The following is a 15,303-nucleotide window of genomic DNA, read 5'->3' on the forward strand; positions in this document are numbered from 1 at the left end:
TACGGTTTCTTCTCCTTTCCATTCCTAGACATTTGATCTTCGTTTCTTTCTTTATATTACGAAATTATTACCAATTTTTTCATCATCGTGTCTTTCTCTTATTCCTCTCTTTTTCTCTTGGTTCCTGATCTTCCTATTTCTAAAAAATTAAGTCATGGTTTTTCATCTTTCTGTTTCTTCTCGTCTCTTATGCGGATCAAAGAAATCGTTATTCGATATTATTTTGATTGTTTTTTTGCGTTTATCATATGGTTTACGATTTTAATGGTAAAAGGCGGAAAAATGTAGGTATCTACTGTTTTGTCTTCGTTTTTTTCTTCAGAAATCACTTCGTGAAATGGGCTTTTGCGAAGGTCTACGAGGAAAAAAAGGCTGAAACGGATGATTTTACTTCGCGAAAACAAATTACACGAAGTTTACAAAGAGAAATGTTCATGATTTTTACCTTCGCAGACTTTGCGTAATCTGGTTTCGCGAAGTAAAATCGTCCTTTTTCTATTACATTTCCCTTCGCAAACTTTGCGGAATCTTCTTTCGCAAAGTAAAATCGTCCTCTTTCTTGCGCATTTCTCTTCGCAGACTTCGCGAAATCTTCTTTCGCGAAGCCAAATCGTCATTTTTCTTGCTAACACGATTTAATTTTTGTGAATGTGGTTGAATACATAACATCCCTTTCAAGAAGGCAGTGTACTGGGATGCAGGGGAGGTGGGAACCTGCCGATTTTTCTTGGATTCTTTTCTCAAACAAGGAGAAATGTCCATCAAGATTGGTCACATTGACTTTGAAATGATAATGTTATGAGCTTAATGTTGCTATTGTTGCAATTTTATTGTAAATTTTGATAATGTTATGATTTTTTTTTGAGAAAGGATAATGTTATGATTTTAATGTTAGAATTATTGTTGCAATATTGTGTTATGCTTTTTTTGTTATATACCACTTCGCATATTTCTCAATATGTGAAGTATGCGAAGATAATACTGCTTAAAAAACATCTTTTACTTCGTATATTGCAAAATCTGCGAAAATGAAAGTTATTCTGCGAATTAGTATTATCTTCGCGTGTTTCGCATATTGCGAAATATGCGAAGTCAGATGGAAGGGAGAAAGATTGGATTGCAAGACAAAATATTTTTGTGCTACTTGTTTGCAAGGCAAATTAATTATAAGGCCTCGAAGGGTAAGATTGGCATTGATTCACCGATATTTTTAGAACGCCTTCAAGACGATATATGTGGACCAATTCATCCACCATATGGACCATTTAGGTATTTTATCGTTTTAATTGATGCTTCCACTCAATGGTCATATATGTATTTATTATCATCACGCAACATGGCTTTTGCGAGATTACTTTCTCAACTCATTAAATTAAGAACACCGTTTCCTGATTATCCAATTAAGCTATTCGTTTTGATAATATCGATGAATTCACATCCCAAACATTTAATGATTATTGTATGTCACTTGGGATAAGTGTTGAACATTCTGTAGCCTAGAGGGTCAAACGGATAATCTTGGTAAATAGAGGAACTCCTTATGTGATGGGCAGCTCTACGGGGAGCCAGCCTACGCGCTCGTCTAGGGACTCCTATTTAGGAGGGCCTTTAATCCAAGAATATGGTAGACCTGATGAAATAGACTCGACTAATGAAAAATGAGATATATACAACCTCGTTAACAAATGATTGGCTTTGAAAAATAATGTTGTAAAATTGTTATCTTTTTCATTAGCACAGTCCATTGGACCGAAATCATAGTAAAAATTTTTTTTTTTTTTTTTTGATAAAATAGAAAACTTATTTCAATTACAATACAATAGTCACTGAGATTTTAATTATTAAAAATTATCTATATAAATAATTATTATCTCGTATATGAATTTAATAGTAATCATATATAAAAATAAGAATATAATAATTTGATAAAATGAAATAAAAAAATCGGCAACAATAGCACATATTGTCTTCTTCTTTTTTTCAATCACTACATCTCTCAACACCAATAACACAAATGAGCCTCCAGTTTTATTTCACAACTTCTTTCCGAATGATAATCAGGATAAGTTACAAATTTTGTCTTATAGTTATTCAGGGAAAGCAGATTTTTTAGCCTTCACACACAAAACAGTATAATCTTAAGTCAAACTTTTACCGTGCAATGCAATTTTAGGCATCATTTTTTGCATGGTTAGAATGTTAGAAGTTGAAAGGAAATTACACATGAAAAAACACATCTTTTATTCATAAAATTTGAAATTGTACCGTCTAATAAATATATTAGGTTTAAGATTGTAATATTTTGTACATAAATGCTAAATATGTTCTTCTCCAATATCTATAGGCTAAATTTATACCTTATTCACAGTAATATATAGCTGATAACTGCTCTACTCTTTGTCTAGAGCCTTTAAAATATTGGAGCGGCCCTAGTTAATGTGTTTAACCTTAATTATAACTTCTTCTTTTTTATGAAACCTTAATTATAACTTTTAACTCTTTCTGTTAACATGAACCTCCATTATTTTTCTAGAAAATTTGATAATAATATTATTGCAATAATAATTTAAAGAACAATAAGAAATAAAAGTATGAAGAGTGTTGGAAACTAATAAATTAAGTCTTTGAAGAGATGGAAAAATCCAATGGAAGATTCATAAAGAAATGGAATAATACACCATGTTTTGTTCATTTCTAGAATAATTATTTTTAAAAAGAAGAATAATATTGTAAAAGATTGATTGGTAGCTAAAAATATTACAAAAATCAAGAAAAAAATTTCGCATATAGTCCATGGAAAATGAATCTATTGGTATTCTCATGTGCTATAAGAATCTTTAATTTCATGGTTATTATAACTTGTGTTTTTTTTTTTATATAAAAATAAATTAATCTGAGCCATCTTATTCTAGACCATTAAAATTAAGCAATTATTAATTACAGAGAACTCAAAATTTGATAAAAAGATGAGATTTTTATGCATATGCTAGCTGTTGTTTTATTCCTAAGGGGGAAAAAGAAGAAGGTTATCTGATTTTGGGCTAAATTGATAAAAACAGTAAGTTTTAATATAATGTGAAATATTTTAAGATTCTAGTTATTGTTTTAATTAGAAAAGGTCAAAATATACCTAATTTATAAGTGTAGGAGAAGTTGTAGTTCTAGAAGAAAAGGACATGACAAGAAAGTCTTGTAGAAGATGAATGTATGAAGTGGTCATTTAAAGACCGCTATTATATTAATTGACTCAATCAAATTAAGACCATATGATATCCTTTTTTTCATTATTCTTGCTGCTTGCTTAAGTATACTTTATTTTTTATTGAATGATAATTCTTTCCTTCATATAAAAATAGTATAAAGAAATATATATTTCTAGATAAGTAATTACAAAAGTATAAGAGAGAAACTTAAAAAGTCAACATCATAAATCGTGATAAAGTAATAATAGACAATGTCGATACTTGAAACTTTTTTTAGCACAACGATAAGAAAGAAACACACGCCACATAGAATCGATTGTATACCAATTTTCTCCAGGAATGATTTCATGATATTTCAATGAAACAAATATATGTGATGATAGACAACACTCTTAACATGCATGTAGGATGACATACCACAGCCATGAAGGGAGAAAGAACGAAAAAACTACAAATAAAGAAGAAACTACAAAAACTATCATTGTAGATCAATAAAAAAAAATTATTCAATAAAAAAAACAAAACGAAACAACTACATGACTTATTTTCCAACTAAAAGCTCCAAAAAAAACTCCAAAACCTAAATCCTCACATGGCATGCTTAACTATACTTCATTCTTAGCTTAAAAAAAACTATACTTGATTCTTCTTCCTTGAATAATTAATTATTTTATTATAATGTCAAAGTGTTTTTCTTAGGAAAATATAAAAATAAATTTTATGGTTTGACAAATTTGTAAAGATGGTTATGAGTTCTAGACTTTGTGCAGTTTACAAACTTAGTCATTCTGTAAAAAATTATTATCATGACTATTTACTCCAAAACAGATGGATTTGGAACAATAAAAATACTTTGCAAATTACTTAAAGTATAAGGTCTACCTTTGCAAATTAACTAACCACAAATATTATTTGATTGAAAAATTCATTCACATATCTTTCAACTCAAATTTCACAAAGCACAAAAACCTATTTGTAAAATTTTAAATCACGAGAATTATCTTTACAAATCGATCAAAACACAAAATTTATCTTTTTTTGTACTTTTTCCACATTTCTTATAATTGTCAATATCAAATATGTTTTCCAAGTAAAATATGCTCCATGAGATTTTTAGGCTCCGTTATTATTGAGTCTAAAATCGCTCCAAATTGGAAACGTAGAAGACAATTTTATTATAATCTGAGCCTAAAACTCCAAATCAGAATGTAAAAGGCAATTTTTATCATTTCTTATATCAGGGATATCTGCACTTTCCAAACAATACTAGGGGCAAATTGGATGTATCCCTATAATTTATTAGCATTATCTAACATTAATTTGCATTGAAATTAATTTTAATAATATAAAATGGGAATGAAGGCTGCTGGCAAAGCCGTCCATATATCAATTAATATACACGTGTGGGGTGGGGGTGGGAGGCATCCCCAAATTGAATTGTTGACAAATGAAACAAAATTGGGAATTAGGTCGCAATCTTGATACTTTGTTGGTAGCCTAAATTAAATGGTCTTAGAAATAAAGCAAAATCATGTGAACTGAAACCTACCTCATAAAGACACTTACTTACATGGCTGCTTATGATAGTTAGGATTGTAAATGTTCATGAGCTGTTCATGTGCAGCTTGATGTTCAACTCGATAAAAACTCGTAGATGTTAAGCTCGATTTATAAACGAATCGAGCTTGAGCCCTGCAAAACTCGACTTGAAAGCTCGCGAGCAAACTCTGTTAATAAAGTTCATAAACAAGTTCGATTATAATGTTCATAAACACGCTCGTAAACAAACTTGGTTCGGTTATTTTTTTAATAGTAGTATTTCTATAAAGGAGAAAATGTAAAACAACTTGGATTTGTAGGTTATAAAACTATATAGTTTTGTGTTAACGAAAATTCAAATGTACATTAATCAAAGGTCATAATTAATGAGTTGTTCATCAACAGAATTAACGAGCTGATCGCGAGCAAACTTCATGAACAGAGTGTCAAGCTCAAAAGCAAGCCAAAGTTCGGCTCTTACATAGTTATCTCCACAAGTCGCCACAAACACAAGTAAGTTATCATCTTGTGCAGTTTTTTTTCAACTTTAAAATTACTTTTGCCTTTCATAGGAATAGAATTTAAGATTTCAAAATTTAAAGAAACTTAGTTTCGTCAAAAAAAAGTATGTATATTCAAAAATTAAGGGATCGCAAATATGAAAATAAGAGCTTCTGTTCGTAAAATTTGTGAAAAATGTCGACTGATACGTAGACGGGGACGAATATAGTAATTTGCTTCAATCTATATAAATAGTGCACATCACATAAATATTATAAAAGCAAGGGCCATCATTTGCTCCACCTAATATTGTTGTAGAATATAGATAGTACACTTCATGGGTTGGTTGCAAGGTAAGGTTTCAATAAAAAAAAAAAACTGAGAAGTAGTCCGGGTTCATATGGACCTAACCAATGAGAAATTGACACATCAGCAATATTACATACCAATTTCTCATTGGACAGCTCCATTAGGACCCAGACCATTTGAGAATTTTCAACAAAGAAGAAAAACTTTTAATAAAGAACAGGCTTATTTCAAGGCCTTTGCATACATCATCTTCAGCCTCCATTACAGAGGGACTGCATTGAATCAGTATTACAGCTCCTAAGAATCTTCAACTGCTTATAAATATGTCCTAACAAAATGTCTTGGTGAATATGTTGTATAGTTTTCTATACAAGCTTTGTATTAAGGAAGCAAAACTTCATATGCTTGGCATTCTCAAATAATTCCTTCTATATGAGTGCTATTACACAAGGTGATTGATTCAGGATCGGTGGAACCTGAGAAAAGGGCAAATGACGAGGCGTCTTAATCTATACAGCTCATATTGTGTTTAGATTCATTATGCAATGGTGTTTGCATCTTAATCTATACAGCTTATATTGTTTTTAGATTCATTATGCAATAATGCAATGGTATTTGCTGCTCAATTCACCTGATAAACGTCCATATGCTCTTCATCTCGTCTTTTTCCCAAGCTTTGGATTTTTGCACATTCGGATACTTAAGGGAGTAACCTCTACCAATTCGTCTTCTTGAATATACTCGATGCAGTCATCAAGACTATAATCCGAAGGGGTGTCAAGAACCACTGCGTGAAGATAGGAAATATGAGCCATTAATGCAAGAAATGAAGCCTCATCATCGTAGGAGTTCAAACATATTGAGTATAATTCAAATACCATAGACAAGCATTAGCATTCTAAATAAGTAACTCGTGAGTCTCATTGTTTTCTACCAATATTATGATATGCACTATGCAATGACCAAAATTCAAGTGTGATAAAAGATAAGGGCATGAGAAGCCGTTTACCTGTTACTTCCTTGTTTGAGCGCACATTTGTTGCAGCTTTTTTCTTACACACGTTAAGTGATAGGTCGCCTGGCCGCTGATGGATTCCGACTATTTGACCTTTATAAACGTCCACTCCAGCACCAATGAACAACTGCCCCCTATCTTGTGAACTACAAAGCGCATATGATGTAGACGTTCCTTGCTCAAAGGCAACCTGAAAATCAGTTTCTTAGTCATTTAGTTTGATGCTGTAAAGCAAATCAAAGTTGCATTTCATCTCCCAGAAGTTTCGCATAAACTTATTATCATTTCATTAGCACCAATAAACTAAGGAACATTTTTCCAATGTCGACAGATTATGCATTTTCGTCAAATATATATGCTCATGTGTAGGGCACAACATACTCCTCCGTTCCGCAAAGATAATCCGTATTTCATTTCTATTTGTCCTAAATTATAATCCACTTTCCTTTACAAAATTATTAGTCTCCTAAGATGCCCCTATTAGATATATGATGTTTTATAAGAAGTATGAAACAGAATTATTAAATTGTATCTAAATTAGCCACTAATCATCTCTCATATCGGTGAAAACCGACCAAGGTGGTTTGGCCATGTAAGACGAAGAGCGCTTGATGCGCCGGTTAGGAGGATTGAAGAGTGGCAAAGGGATGTAATGGTGAGGGGTAGGGGAAGAGCTAAGCAAACTTGGAAGAGGATAACAGAGAGTGATATGAGTTTATTGGGGATTGAGGAAAATATGGTAGTGGATAGGACGGAATGGAGGGAGAGAATTTATGTCGCTGACACGACTTGATTTCACGGTTTTGTATGATGGTTCATGTTAACCGACCCTGAATCATTTCGGGACTAGGCTTTGTTGTTGTTGTATTGTCTTTGTACTACATTAACTATACTTTTTAAACTGTGTGAAAAATGAAAATCAATTATTTCTGGGACAGAGGGTGTACCATAAATATATCATCTTTCTACATAGTAATTTCACATTTCTAAAATAAGCCCAGTGTTAGTAATTACCAGTGAACCCAGATCTCTTGTGCTTATATCTCCAGCCCAAGGTCCATAGCTATCAAATATTGTGTTAATAAGTGCTGTGCCACGAGAAGCCGTTAAAATTGCATTCCGCACTCCGAGAAGGCCACGAGTAGGAATTTTATACTTAAGCAATGTTGTTCCCTCCGATCTAAACATAAGATAGTCAATTACAGAGCACCAATATCACCAAAGGGAAGTGCTAAAGTATGACCATTATCTTTAAATTTTAATAAATATGGATGAAGTTAAACCATAGAGAACACTTGACATACCCTCCTTGCATGTCAAACATCTGCCCGCGCCTTCTTCCAAGGAGTTCAACTACAGACCCCATGTGTTCTTCTGGTACCTCCACTGAAGCAATCTGCCATCATTCCACATGTTTGAGAAAAAGTATACCATGAAATTCTAGGCAATATCATATTATCACAGTTATCTGTGATGCACCTTAGCGTATATATATCAATTAGTATCAACACAAGGCCTCAGAGTTTGTGACAATGAAAAAAGAAATGCTAGCAATCAGCGTCTAATGGTCTACTGTGTTGTATTTTTCCCTTGAACTATTATGAATGTTCACATTAATCATTATGAAAAACAAAAATGCAAAGCTCAAGGCTAAATACAACAAAGTAAAATATTAAAGGCTCAAACTAAGCATTTATAATTTGTTTGAAGGTTTAATCTGGAACAAGAAAAACAATAGAGCTCAATAGTGAAAAGCCAAGTTTAGTATCCAAATATTCTCAAAAATTTGGATCTAGGCATTGTGTAGAATATTGTTGTGTTTGATTCATAATAATGAAACAAAAGGGCTTAATAGAGAATGCTGCAAAAGTTATGGGCTCAGTAATGCATTTTTCCTATATAGATCAGCCAATGCATTGTGTTTTGCTGGCATTATTATTTATTATTGACACACACAAGTGACACAAGATCAACAAACAAACTTAATGAAAGGTGCAGAAACTCAGCTTTTAGTATATTATATCGTGTTGTGGAAACCTTACAAACAAACCATAGATGCATTATAGCACATCTGAATATGTGCAGGTGGGCATAATACAGTCAATAAAATCAGACAGAGCCAGATAACTTTTTTTTTTTTTTTGCGCAATAATTTCAATCAACTAGTGCATTGTGTTGGCATGCTTATTGTACTTTATTCATAACAATAAAATAATAGGGGCTCAATAGAAGAAAAGTCACAAAGTTTAGGGGCCAATCATGAATTTTGTTTTTTTGTTTTTGTTTTTGTTTTTGTTTTTCAGATCAACCGGTCCATTGTGTTTGCTTGCAATATGATCACAGAAAAGTGACAAACTATTAACAAACCTAAACTTAGCAAACCTTGCGCATAAACACAGATAAATTTTAGGGCATTTTTCATGTGTATATATGCATCAATACTCAGTAAAAATTAATTAGATCACTGACATGAGGAAAATCAGATCCGGCAAACACCAGCCATCATGCATTTAGATAATATGTTCTATGGCTGTTTTTCTGTCAAATAAAAGAAACTTTAATTGGGAAACCACCTCATACGGTTCCATCACTTTGCCATTCACTGTTTTGTTGATGACCTTGGGAGGCCCCACCATGAATTCATATCCTTCTCTTCGCCTGAAAAACTAAATATAAAACAAACCAAAAAAAAATGCAAGATAAAGAAAAATAGAAAGAACAAGAAGCTGGCTTATCCTTACATGTTCTCTATCAATATGGTGATATGTAAGGTGCCACGTCCACTGACAATAAATGTATCTGCAGTTTCACCATCTTCAACTTTCATAGCTAAATTTCGCTCAATCTCACGATAAAGCCGATCTCGTAAATTCCTGCTGGTAACATATTTTCCCTGAAACAGAGAGAAGAAACTGAAGATTATCAGTGACTTGGAAACATGAAATTTCAAAAATCACTGAAATACTTGATATGCATTGTCAAGCAGGCTCGTTTGATGAATTAAAATTTCAAAACAGTAGTAAAGAAAAAAAATTAGCAACGTGATTATAAAACCAACAAAATTAGACAGACCTCGCTAAACCATTTTGAATAAACTATGCAAGGATATTTAGTATGAATATGAATGTGCAAAACAAGTGTCTCATGCCTAGCATACTTTTGCTTCCTGCCAATTGACAAAATTGTCCAAAGGCAGGCCTCATCAGGAGAAAGGCAAAGAAAGAACCGATGAAGTTGCGATCGTTATAATTATAAGTAATACAATTGTCTTACCTCACGGCCAACAAATGGTGAAGTGTTTATGGAGAAAGACATTTTCACAGTTGGTTCTTCTATTTTGATAGAAGGTAATGGCGTCCCAGATACTTTATCAGCAATTGTCTCCCCAATCTGATCAATGAAAAATTAAATCAATCACAAAAATAAATTCTGAAGGGGAAAGATAAGTTCATTAAATAATTTATAATAGGATTACACAGTAGCTATTGCTTTTGTTTGTCTAATTTCTGAAGATACAAAGTTTCACTTACAAAGTTGTGTTCATTGATTTTTAAGAGACAAAGATCCTATGGTTGACAAAAGAACAGTAAAGGAAGTTCCATACTCTGTACAAAATGGAGAGTGAGTGAAAGCTTACTTGAATATCATCAATTCCACAGACAGCACAAATATCACCAGCTTCTACAGTTGCAGCTGGAACTCTACTGAACTTCTCATACACAAACAGCTCACTCACTCTTCCAAATCTACATGAATCGTCTGGTGTGCATATCTGAGAAATTGACAACAAATGTAAGACAAGAATTGTTTCCTTTTAATTAATTACCAAAAGCCTTTCTAATACGAGTTTGTAAATAATACCAATAATTGCTCAAGAATCATGAAGGTTTCAGTAACTAAATCAAGTTAGGAGGAGTAACCAGTATATATACTTGTTCCTAAAAGGTTAATACAGATTCCAAAATACAGGAAAACCCACCCTCACGTCCATTCCTTTCCGAAGAACTCCAGCATGCAAGCGTCCAATAGCTATTCGTCCTTTATGTTCATCATACTCGAGATTTGTCGTCTAAAATATGTATATTGCAATTAGCATTGAATATAAGAGAATAAAAATACAAAGAAAATCTACAAGAGGTTAAAAGTAAACATCAACAGCATATAAGAATACAAACACGACCATTCCCCTAGGTCTAAAGAACCAAAATCATATTCTGAATTCTGAACTTTGGTGTCTACTTCATGTTTTTGGCAAGGGATCTTAGCAATGTAGCAGACAATGGTGACATGTAAATGTTCCTAAAGCTTATTGTTAATAATCGATGTAAAAGCTTCAGACATATGCATTGCTTGCACATGTTTAATAAAGTAACCTTTCCATTCAATGACTCGATCTACAAGGAATTCAAATTAAGATATTGATAGAGCCAAGGCTAAAGAATGGGATCAAAACTTCAATATTAAACAGATCCAGAATATATATGTTTGATTCAAAGAATGATATTTTACCACCTGAGGGCTGTTCCTAGAGGTTCCTGTCATCATGCACGTTCTTAAATTTTACTCTCATGTCCTACCAACTTGTAAGTTTAGATTATTAATTGATGATTTCTCATATGAAGCCGCGAGGTTCTTAAACTTTAAAGAGCTATTCTACTGCATGATGGTCTTTCCACATGAAAGCTTCTTGTCCATCCCATAATAGATTTTTCACATTTCAAATTCATGAAATTTGGTAGTAGAAGTCTTGTGCTAGTGCTAGTTTAAACCATGAAATATTAGCAATGGAAAAAAGAGAAAATAGAAGAGTATAAAGTGAAATGTCGAAATGGGAACACAAGGAACAATCACTAACTAGCAGTTGCAGTGCACCATCTTTGTTAATGCGTGGTCCGGGAATGACTCTGATCACAGACTCAAAAAGCGGCCCTAGATCATCAGCCAAATTATCAGGAGATAGTCCTGCCTTTCCTTGCATACCACTAGCATATATTACTTGGAAATCACACTGCAAGTAAAATATTTTCCCATTATATTAAACCATTCACACACCTGTCAACCCTGAAAGAAAAAAAAAAACAGAAAGCAGGAAGAGAATATTTATGGAAATGGAAGTTCATTTCCCTACAACTTTTTCATTGGTCTTCAAAACACTTTTATTCAGTGACATTCTACTTAATACTACACAAAATTATCACATGCCATCTTGATGACCACAAACTGGTAAGCTTTAGTCTGTGAGATTTTAAGGAATACACTACATCTAGATTAATATTTGAGAGTTTCAATCCAATGAGCAATCTGCACATAGTACGTTCAAAAAGAAAAGGTACCTGTTCATCTGTTGCATTGAGCTCAATGAATAGTTCAAATGTGGAATTGATGACATATTCAGGACGAGCAGAAGGTCTATCAATCTTATTCACAACCACAACAACAGCATGCCCGAACTCTAAAGCCTTCTTCAAAACGAACCTTGTCTGTGGCATTGGCCCTTCGACAGAATCTATCTACATAGAAAACAAGCTGCATCAATTTTCTGATGAGACGATCCCATAAAGTAAGAGGATTATTTACCACATGATTTCAGATAAAAAAAGAAGGTCCACTTCATATTAATAGTGGACACACCCCCACACGCGAAAGCACACTTGGGCTTGAAGCGTGACAACACAGGCCCATATTACCATGTCCTGCAAATAACTCAACAAATGGGGCTGCCAGGAATCGAACCCAGGACCACCGACACACCCCCACACGCAAATACCCCTTGGGCTTGCAGCTATACAACACAGACCCATCCCGCCATGTGTTTTTAATTCCACAAATTAATGAGGCTGCCAGGACTCGAACCCTCCACCGTTTGGTTCAAGAGGCTCTGGTACCATGTCATGGAACCGTTTGAACTAAAAGTTCAAGCTGATAGTTAAGGTCCAATCATAGATCTTATATTAATCTCCGACACTTCTTAAGGACAGCATTCAAACTTCCATTGAAAACCTTCCCCATAGGATTTACCAAATTCTACAGTTAGCATCGGAACTATTAAACGAAATGAGCAGGGCGAGATGGAGAACAAAAATTTAAAGAAAAAGACAGTCAAAAGCCAGAAACTCTAGATTACTGTTGATAAGTTAATTTTTTCAAGATTTCGAATTATGTTATGGGCTTCTATAGTTTTTTCAAGATTTCAAATTATGTTATGGGCTTCTATAGTTTATACTGTGATTGTTTGACATCCTTAATTGCTTCAAGGCTAGAAACAATAAAAATTAGAAAATTAAGGATCCTATCAACAAGACAAAGTAACACCGACTTTTGCCTAGGAATAGTCAACTATGAAACCTAGAACAATAAAATGGCCTATGAAACCACATCAAAAATCGTTCTTCTGTACAACAATACTCTTATATTCAAAAGGTGCACGAGAGCTTCAAATTAAAAATTTCTAGAGTATTATGGTGTAATTATTTTTCACCATGTATAGAACACAGAAACATATGTAAGTTTAGTATCTCTTTTAAACCTTCATAAAAATATATAAAATACTTTTGATTCAAAATAATAACAAAAAATCTAGATGTATCCCTTACAACCATGTTTGCATATTTTGGAGAATGATTAATATTGATAAAATATTTCTGCAATATGTCCTAAGTTGTAGATGATTGCAAAGGAATATGTACAACTAGTTGTTAACGTGATTAGCACATTATTTAGCTTTTGAAAATACTTTTTTTCACCTTGAAGCAAAATTCTTTTATATGACTTCAGTGTTAAAAATGTAAATCACCAAAAAGTAATGGTTAGAACATATTTAGGTGCAGACCTACAACTCCACAAGCCCGTTACGGTCCAATCATAGATCTTATATTAATCTCTGACACACCCCCACACACAAATGCCCCTTGGGTTTGCAGCGTGTACAACACATGCACATCCCGCCATGTGTTTTTAATTCCACAAATTAATGAGGTTGCCAGGACTCGAACCCTCGAACGTTTGGTCCTAGAGGCTCTGATACCATGTCATGGAACCACTTTAACTAAAAGCTCAAGGCCCAATCAATATATCTTATATTAATCTCTGACATACTAGAAGACTCAAATTCTGATCATCCATATAACAGAAGGTTCAGAAAAGTACCACTAGAAGAACCCCTTCGACCATGTTGAGGATGCGTTCCACTTCACCTCCAAAGTCAGAGTGCCCTGGAGTATCTATGATATTAATTTTGGTATCCTTATAAGTGATTGATGTATTTTTGCTGAGTATTGTAATGCCTCTTTCACGCTCTAAATCATTTGAGTCCATTACCCTTTCCTGTACAAATTGGTTATCACGAAATACCTGCAAGCAAATGTAGAAAATGAATATATGAAATCTGTTCATTGCTTTCACCATAATTGATAATAAGTGGAATGACTTTGTTTATCAAAATTACTTCCTACTTAGCTCTGCAATTGCGTTTTATTTATTCATAACAAAATGATGTGGAAGAAGCATTCTAGTAACTGTCCAGTGCAGTTTGTGAGAATAGTTAAATGTATTTCAAAATATTTTAGACCACACATACAATCGGAAAGATAGAGAAGCATAAGCTTTATGTTAGCCTTAGCCTTTATAAAAGGATACTTATTGTTGCAAAAATCAGCATGGTGAAGGCATGACAAGATGTGACAGAAGATCAATTGACAAATATGATCCAAAAAGTACATATACAATTCGTTTGCATTTGATGAAATTTACATTTTGATCTTCAGAAAATGTCAAATGACAGCAAACCTAATTTTATAGCAATAAAAAAGTAAATAAATACATAACTAAAATAATGCAATGCAACATTGAATGAAACCAGTAAGACCAATTTGGTTTGAGCAACTGTGAATTTTCTCTAACACATGTATGAACCATTTAGATACAAATTTCTGAAGTGTTACCTTGGCTTGCTTCAACATAGCGTCAACCAAAGTTGTCTTTCCATGATCAACATGAGCAACTATTGCTATATTTCTTATATCTCCTCTCCTGACTAATTGCGTCTTCTTCTCCTCTGAAGCAATATAAGAAGATTTAAGCTACTAGAAGTATCAAATGCTGCCATAACAACAAGTATCCTAAAATTGAAGTGTTCTAAAATTGAACAGAACGTGGAAAAGAAATGAATTACCAGGGAGTGTTTCAGTAGCTCCAGAAACAGAGCATTTGATAGAAGTGTGAAAGGGAGCGCGCGAACGACAGCTGAGTGATGGTCGAGTGAGGGAAGAAGATGAAGAAGAAGATGAAGTGAGAGCAAAGAGTTGATTGGTGAGTAGAGTAGACGGAGCAAGGTGCCTTCTAGGAGTATGGTTAGAGATAAGGAGAGAGGAGTTGTTGAAGGAAAAAGTAGCCATCTCCATTGCTCGACCACTCCAAAACTCTCGCTCAATGAGGTAACGAGAGAGGGAGAGAGAAGGAGAGGAGGAGAATGGATTAGAGAAATCAATTGAAATGAGGCTGTTACTAATTCAATTCATAGATAAAATTGAGAAGCACTTTTCATTTGTTTTCTAGGCCCAACTTCTGCCACGTTATCAGTTGGGGTTGATATACCATACAATCGGAGGCCCAAATTTTATTGGTATAGTCTGCTACGAATTTATGAAATTTCCTCATTTCAAACCCGGTTCATAGAGATGCTGGATTTAAACATTTCATATCACCATGTAAATAAATATTGGGAATTCAACTGAAAAA

General features: G+C 33.5%; 1 protein-coding gene across 2 annotated transcripts; it reads right to left on the minus strand.

Annotated features, from left to right (window-relative positions):
• Positions 1 to 5,744: 5,744 nt before the first annotated feature.
• Positions 5,745 to 15,054, minus strand: LOC136208644 (putative elongation factor TypA-like SVR3, chloroplastic). 2 transcript variants are annotated; one of them, XM_065999728.1, is made up of 15 exons: positions 14,738 to 15,054; positions 14,508 to 14,620; positions 13,714 to 13,917; positions 11,901 to 12,077; positions 11,423 to 11,575; positions 10,547 to 10,636; positions 10,205 to 10,339; positions 9,841 to 9,957; positions 9,309 to 9,460; positions 9,141 to 9,225; positions 7,872 to 7,963; positions 7,582 to 7,747; positions 6,562 to 6,757; positions 6,184 to 6,339; positions 5,745 to 6,028 (listed from the first exon to the last, which is right to left on the minus strand). In XM_065999728.1, exons 1-14 carry the CDS (start codon positions 14,964 to 14,966, stop codon positions 6,206 to 6,208), a joined length of 2,043 nt encoding a protein of 680 aa, XP_065855800.1. In that variant the 5' UTR covers positions 14,967 to 15,054; the 3' UTR covers positions 5,745 to 6,028; positions 6,184 to 6,205. The 2 variants fall into 2 exon arrangements, with proteins under 2 accessions (XP_065855800.1, XP_065855799.1); XM_065999727.1 differs by having other exon boundaries at positions 5,745 to 6,339.
• Between the last annotated feature and the right edge of the window lie 249 nt (positions 15,055 to 15,303).

This window comes from Euphorbia lathyris, chromosome 10 (assembly GCF_963576675.1).
Source record: "Euphorbia lathyris chromosome 10, ddEupLath1.1, whole genome shotgun sequence".
Taxonomy (NCBI): Eukaryota; Viridiplantae; Streptophyta; class Magnoliopsida; order Malpighiales; family Euphorbiaceae; genus Euphorbia; species Euphorbia lathyris.

Bases quoted from the DNA above. Each gene is read 5' to 3' on its own strand.
- LOC136208644 (XM_065999728.1), bottom strand. From the start codon at position 14,966: ATGGAGATGGCTACTTTTTCCTTCAACAACTCCTCTCTCCTTATCTCT. The intron at 10,637-11,422 runs GTTAGTGATTGT...TACATATTTTAG, and splicing joins ATGGTGCACTGCAACTGCTA to ACGACAAATCTCGAGTATGA. The intron at 9,226-9,308 runs GTAAGGATAAGC...TTAGTTTTTCAG, and splicing joins ACCATATTGATAGAGAACAT to GCGAAGAGAAGGATATGAAT.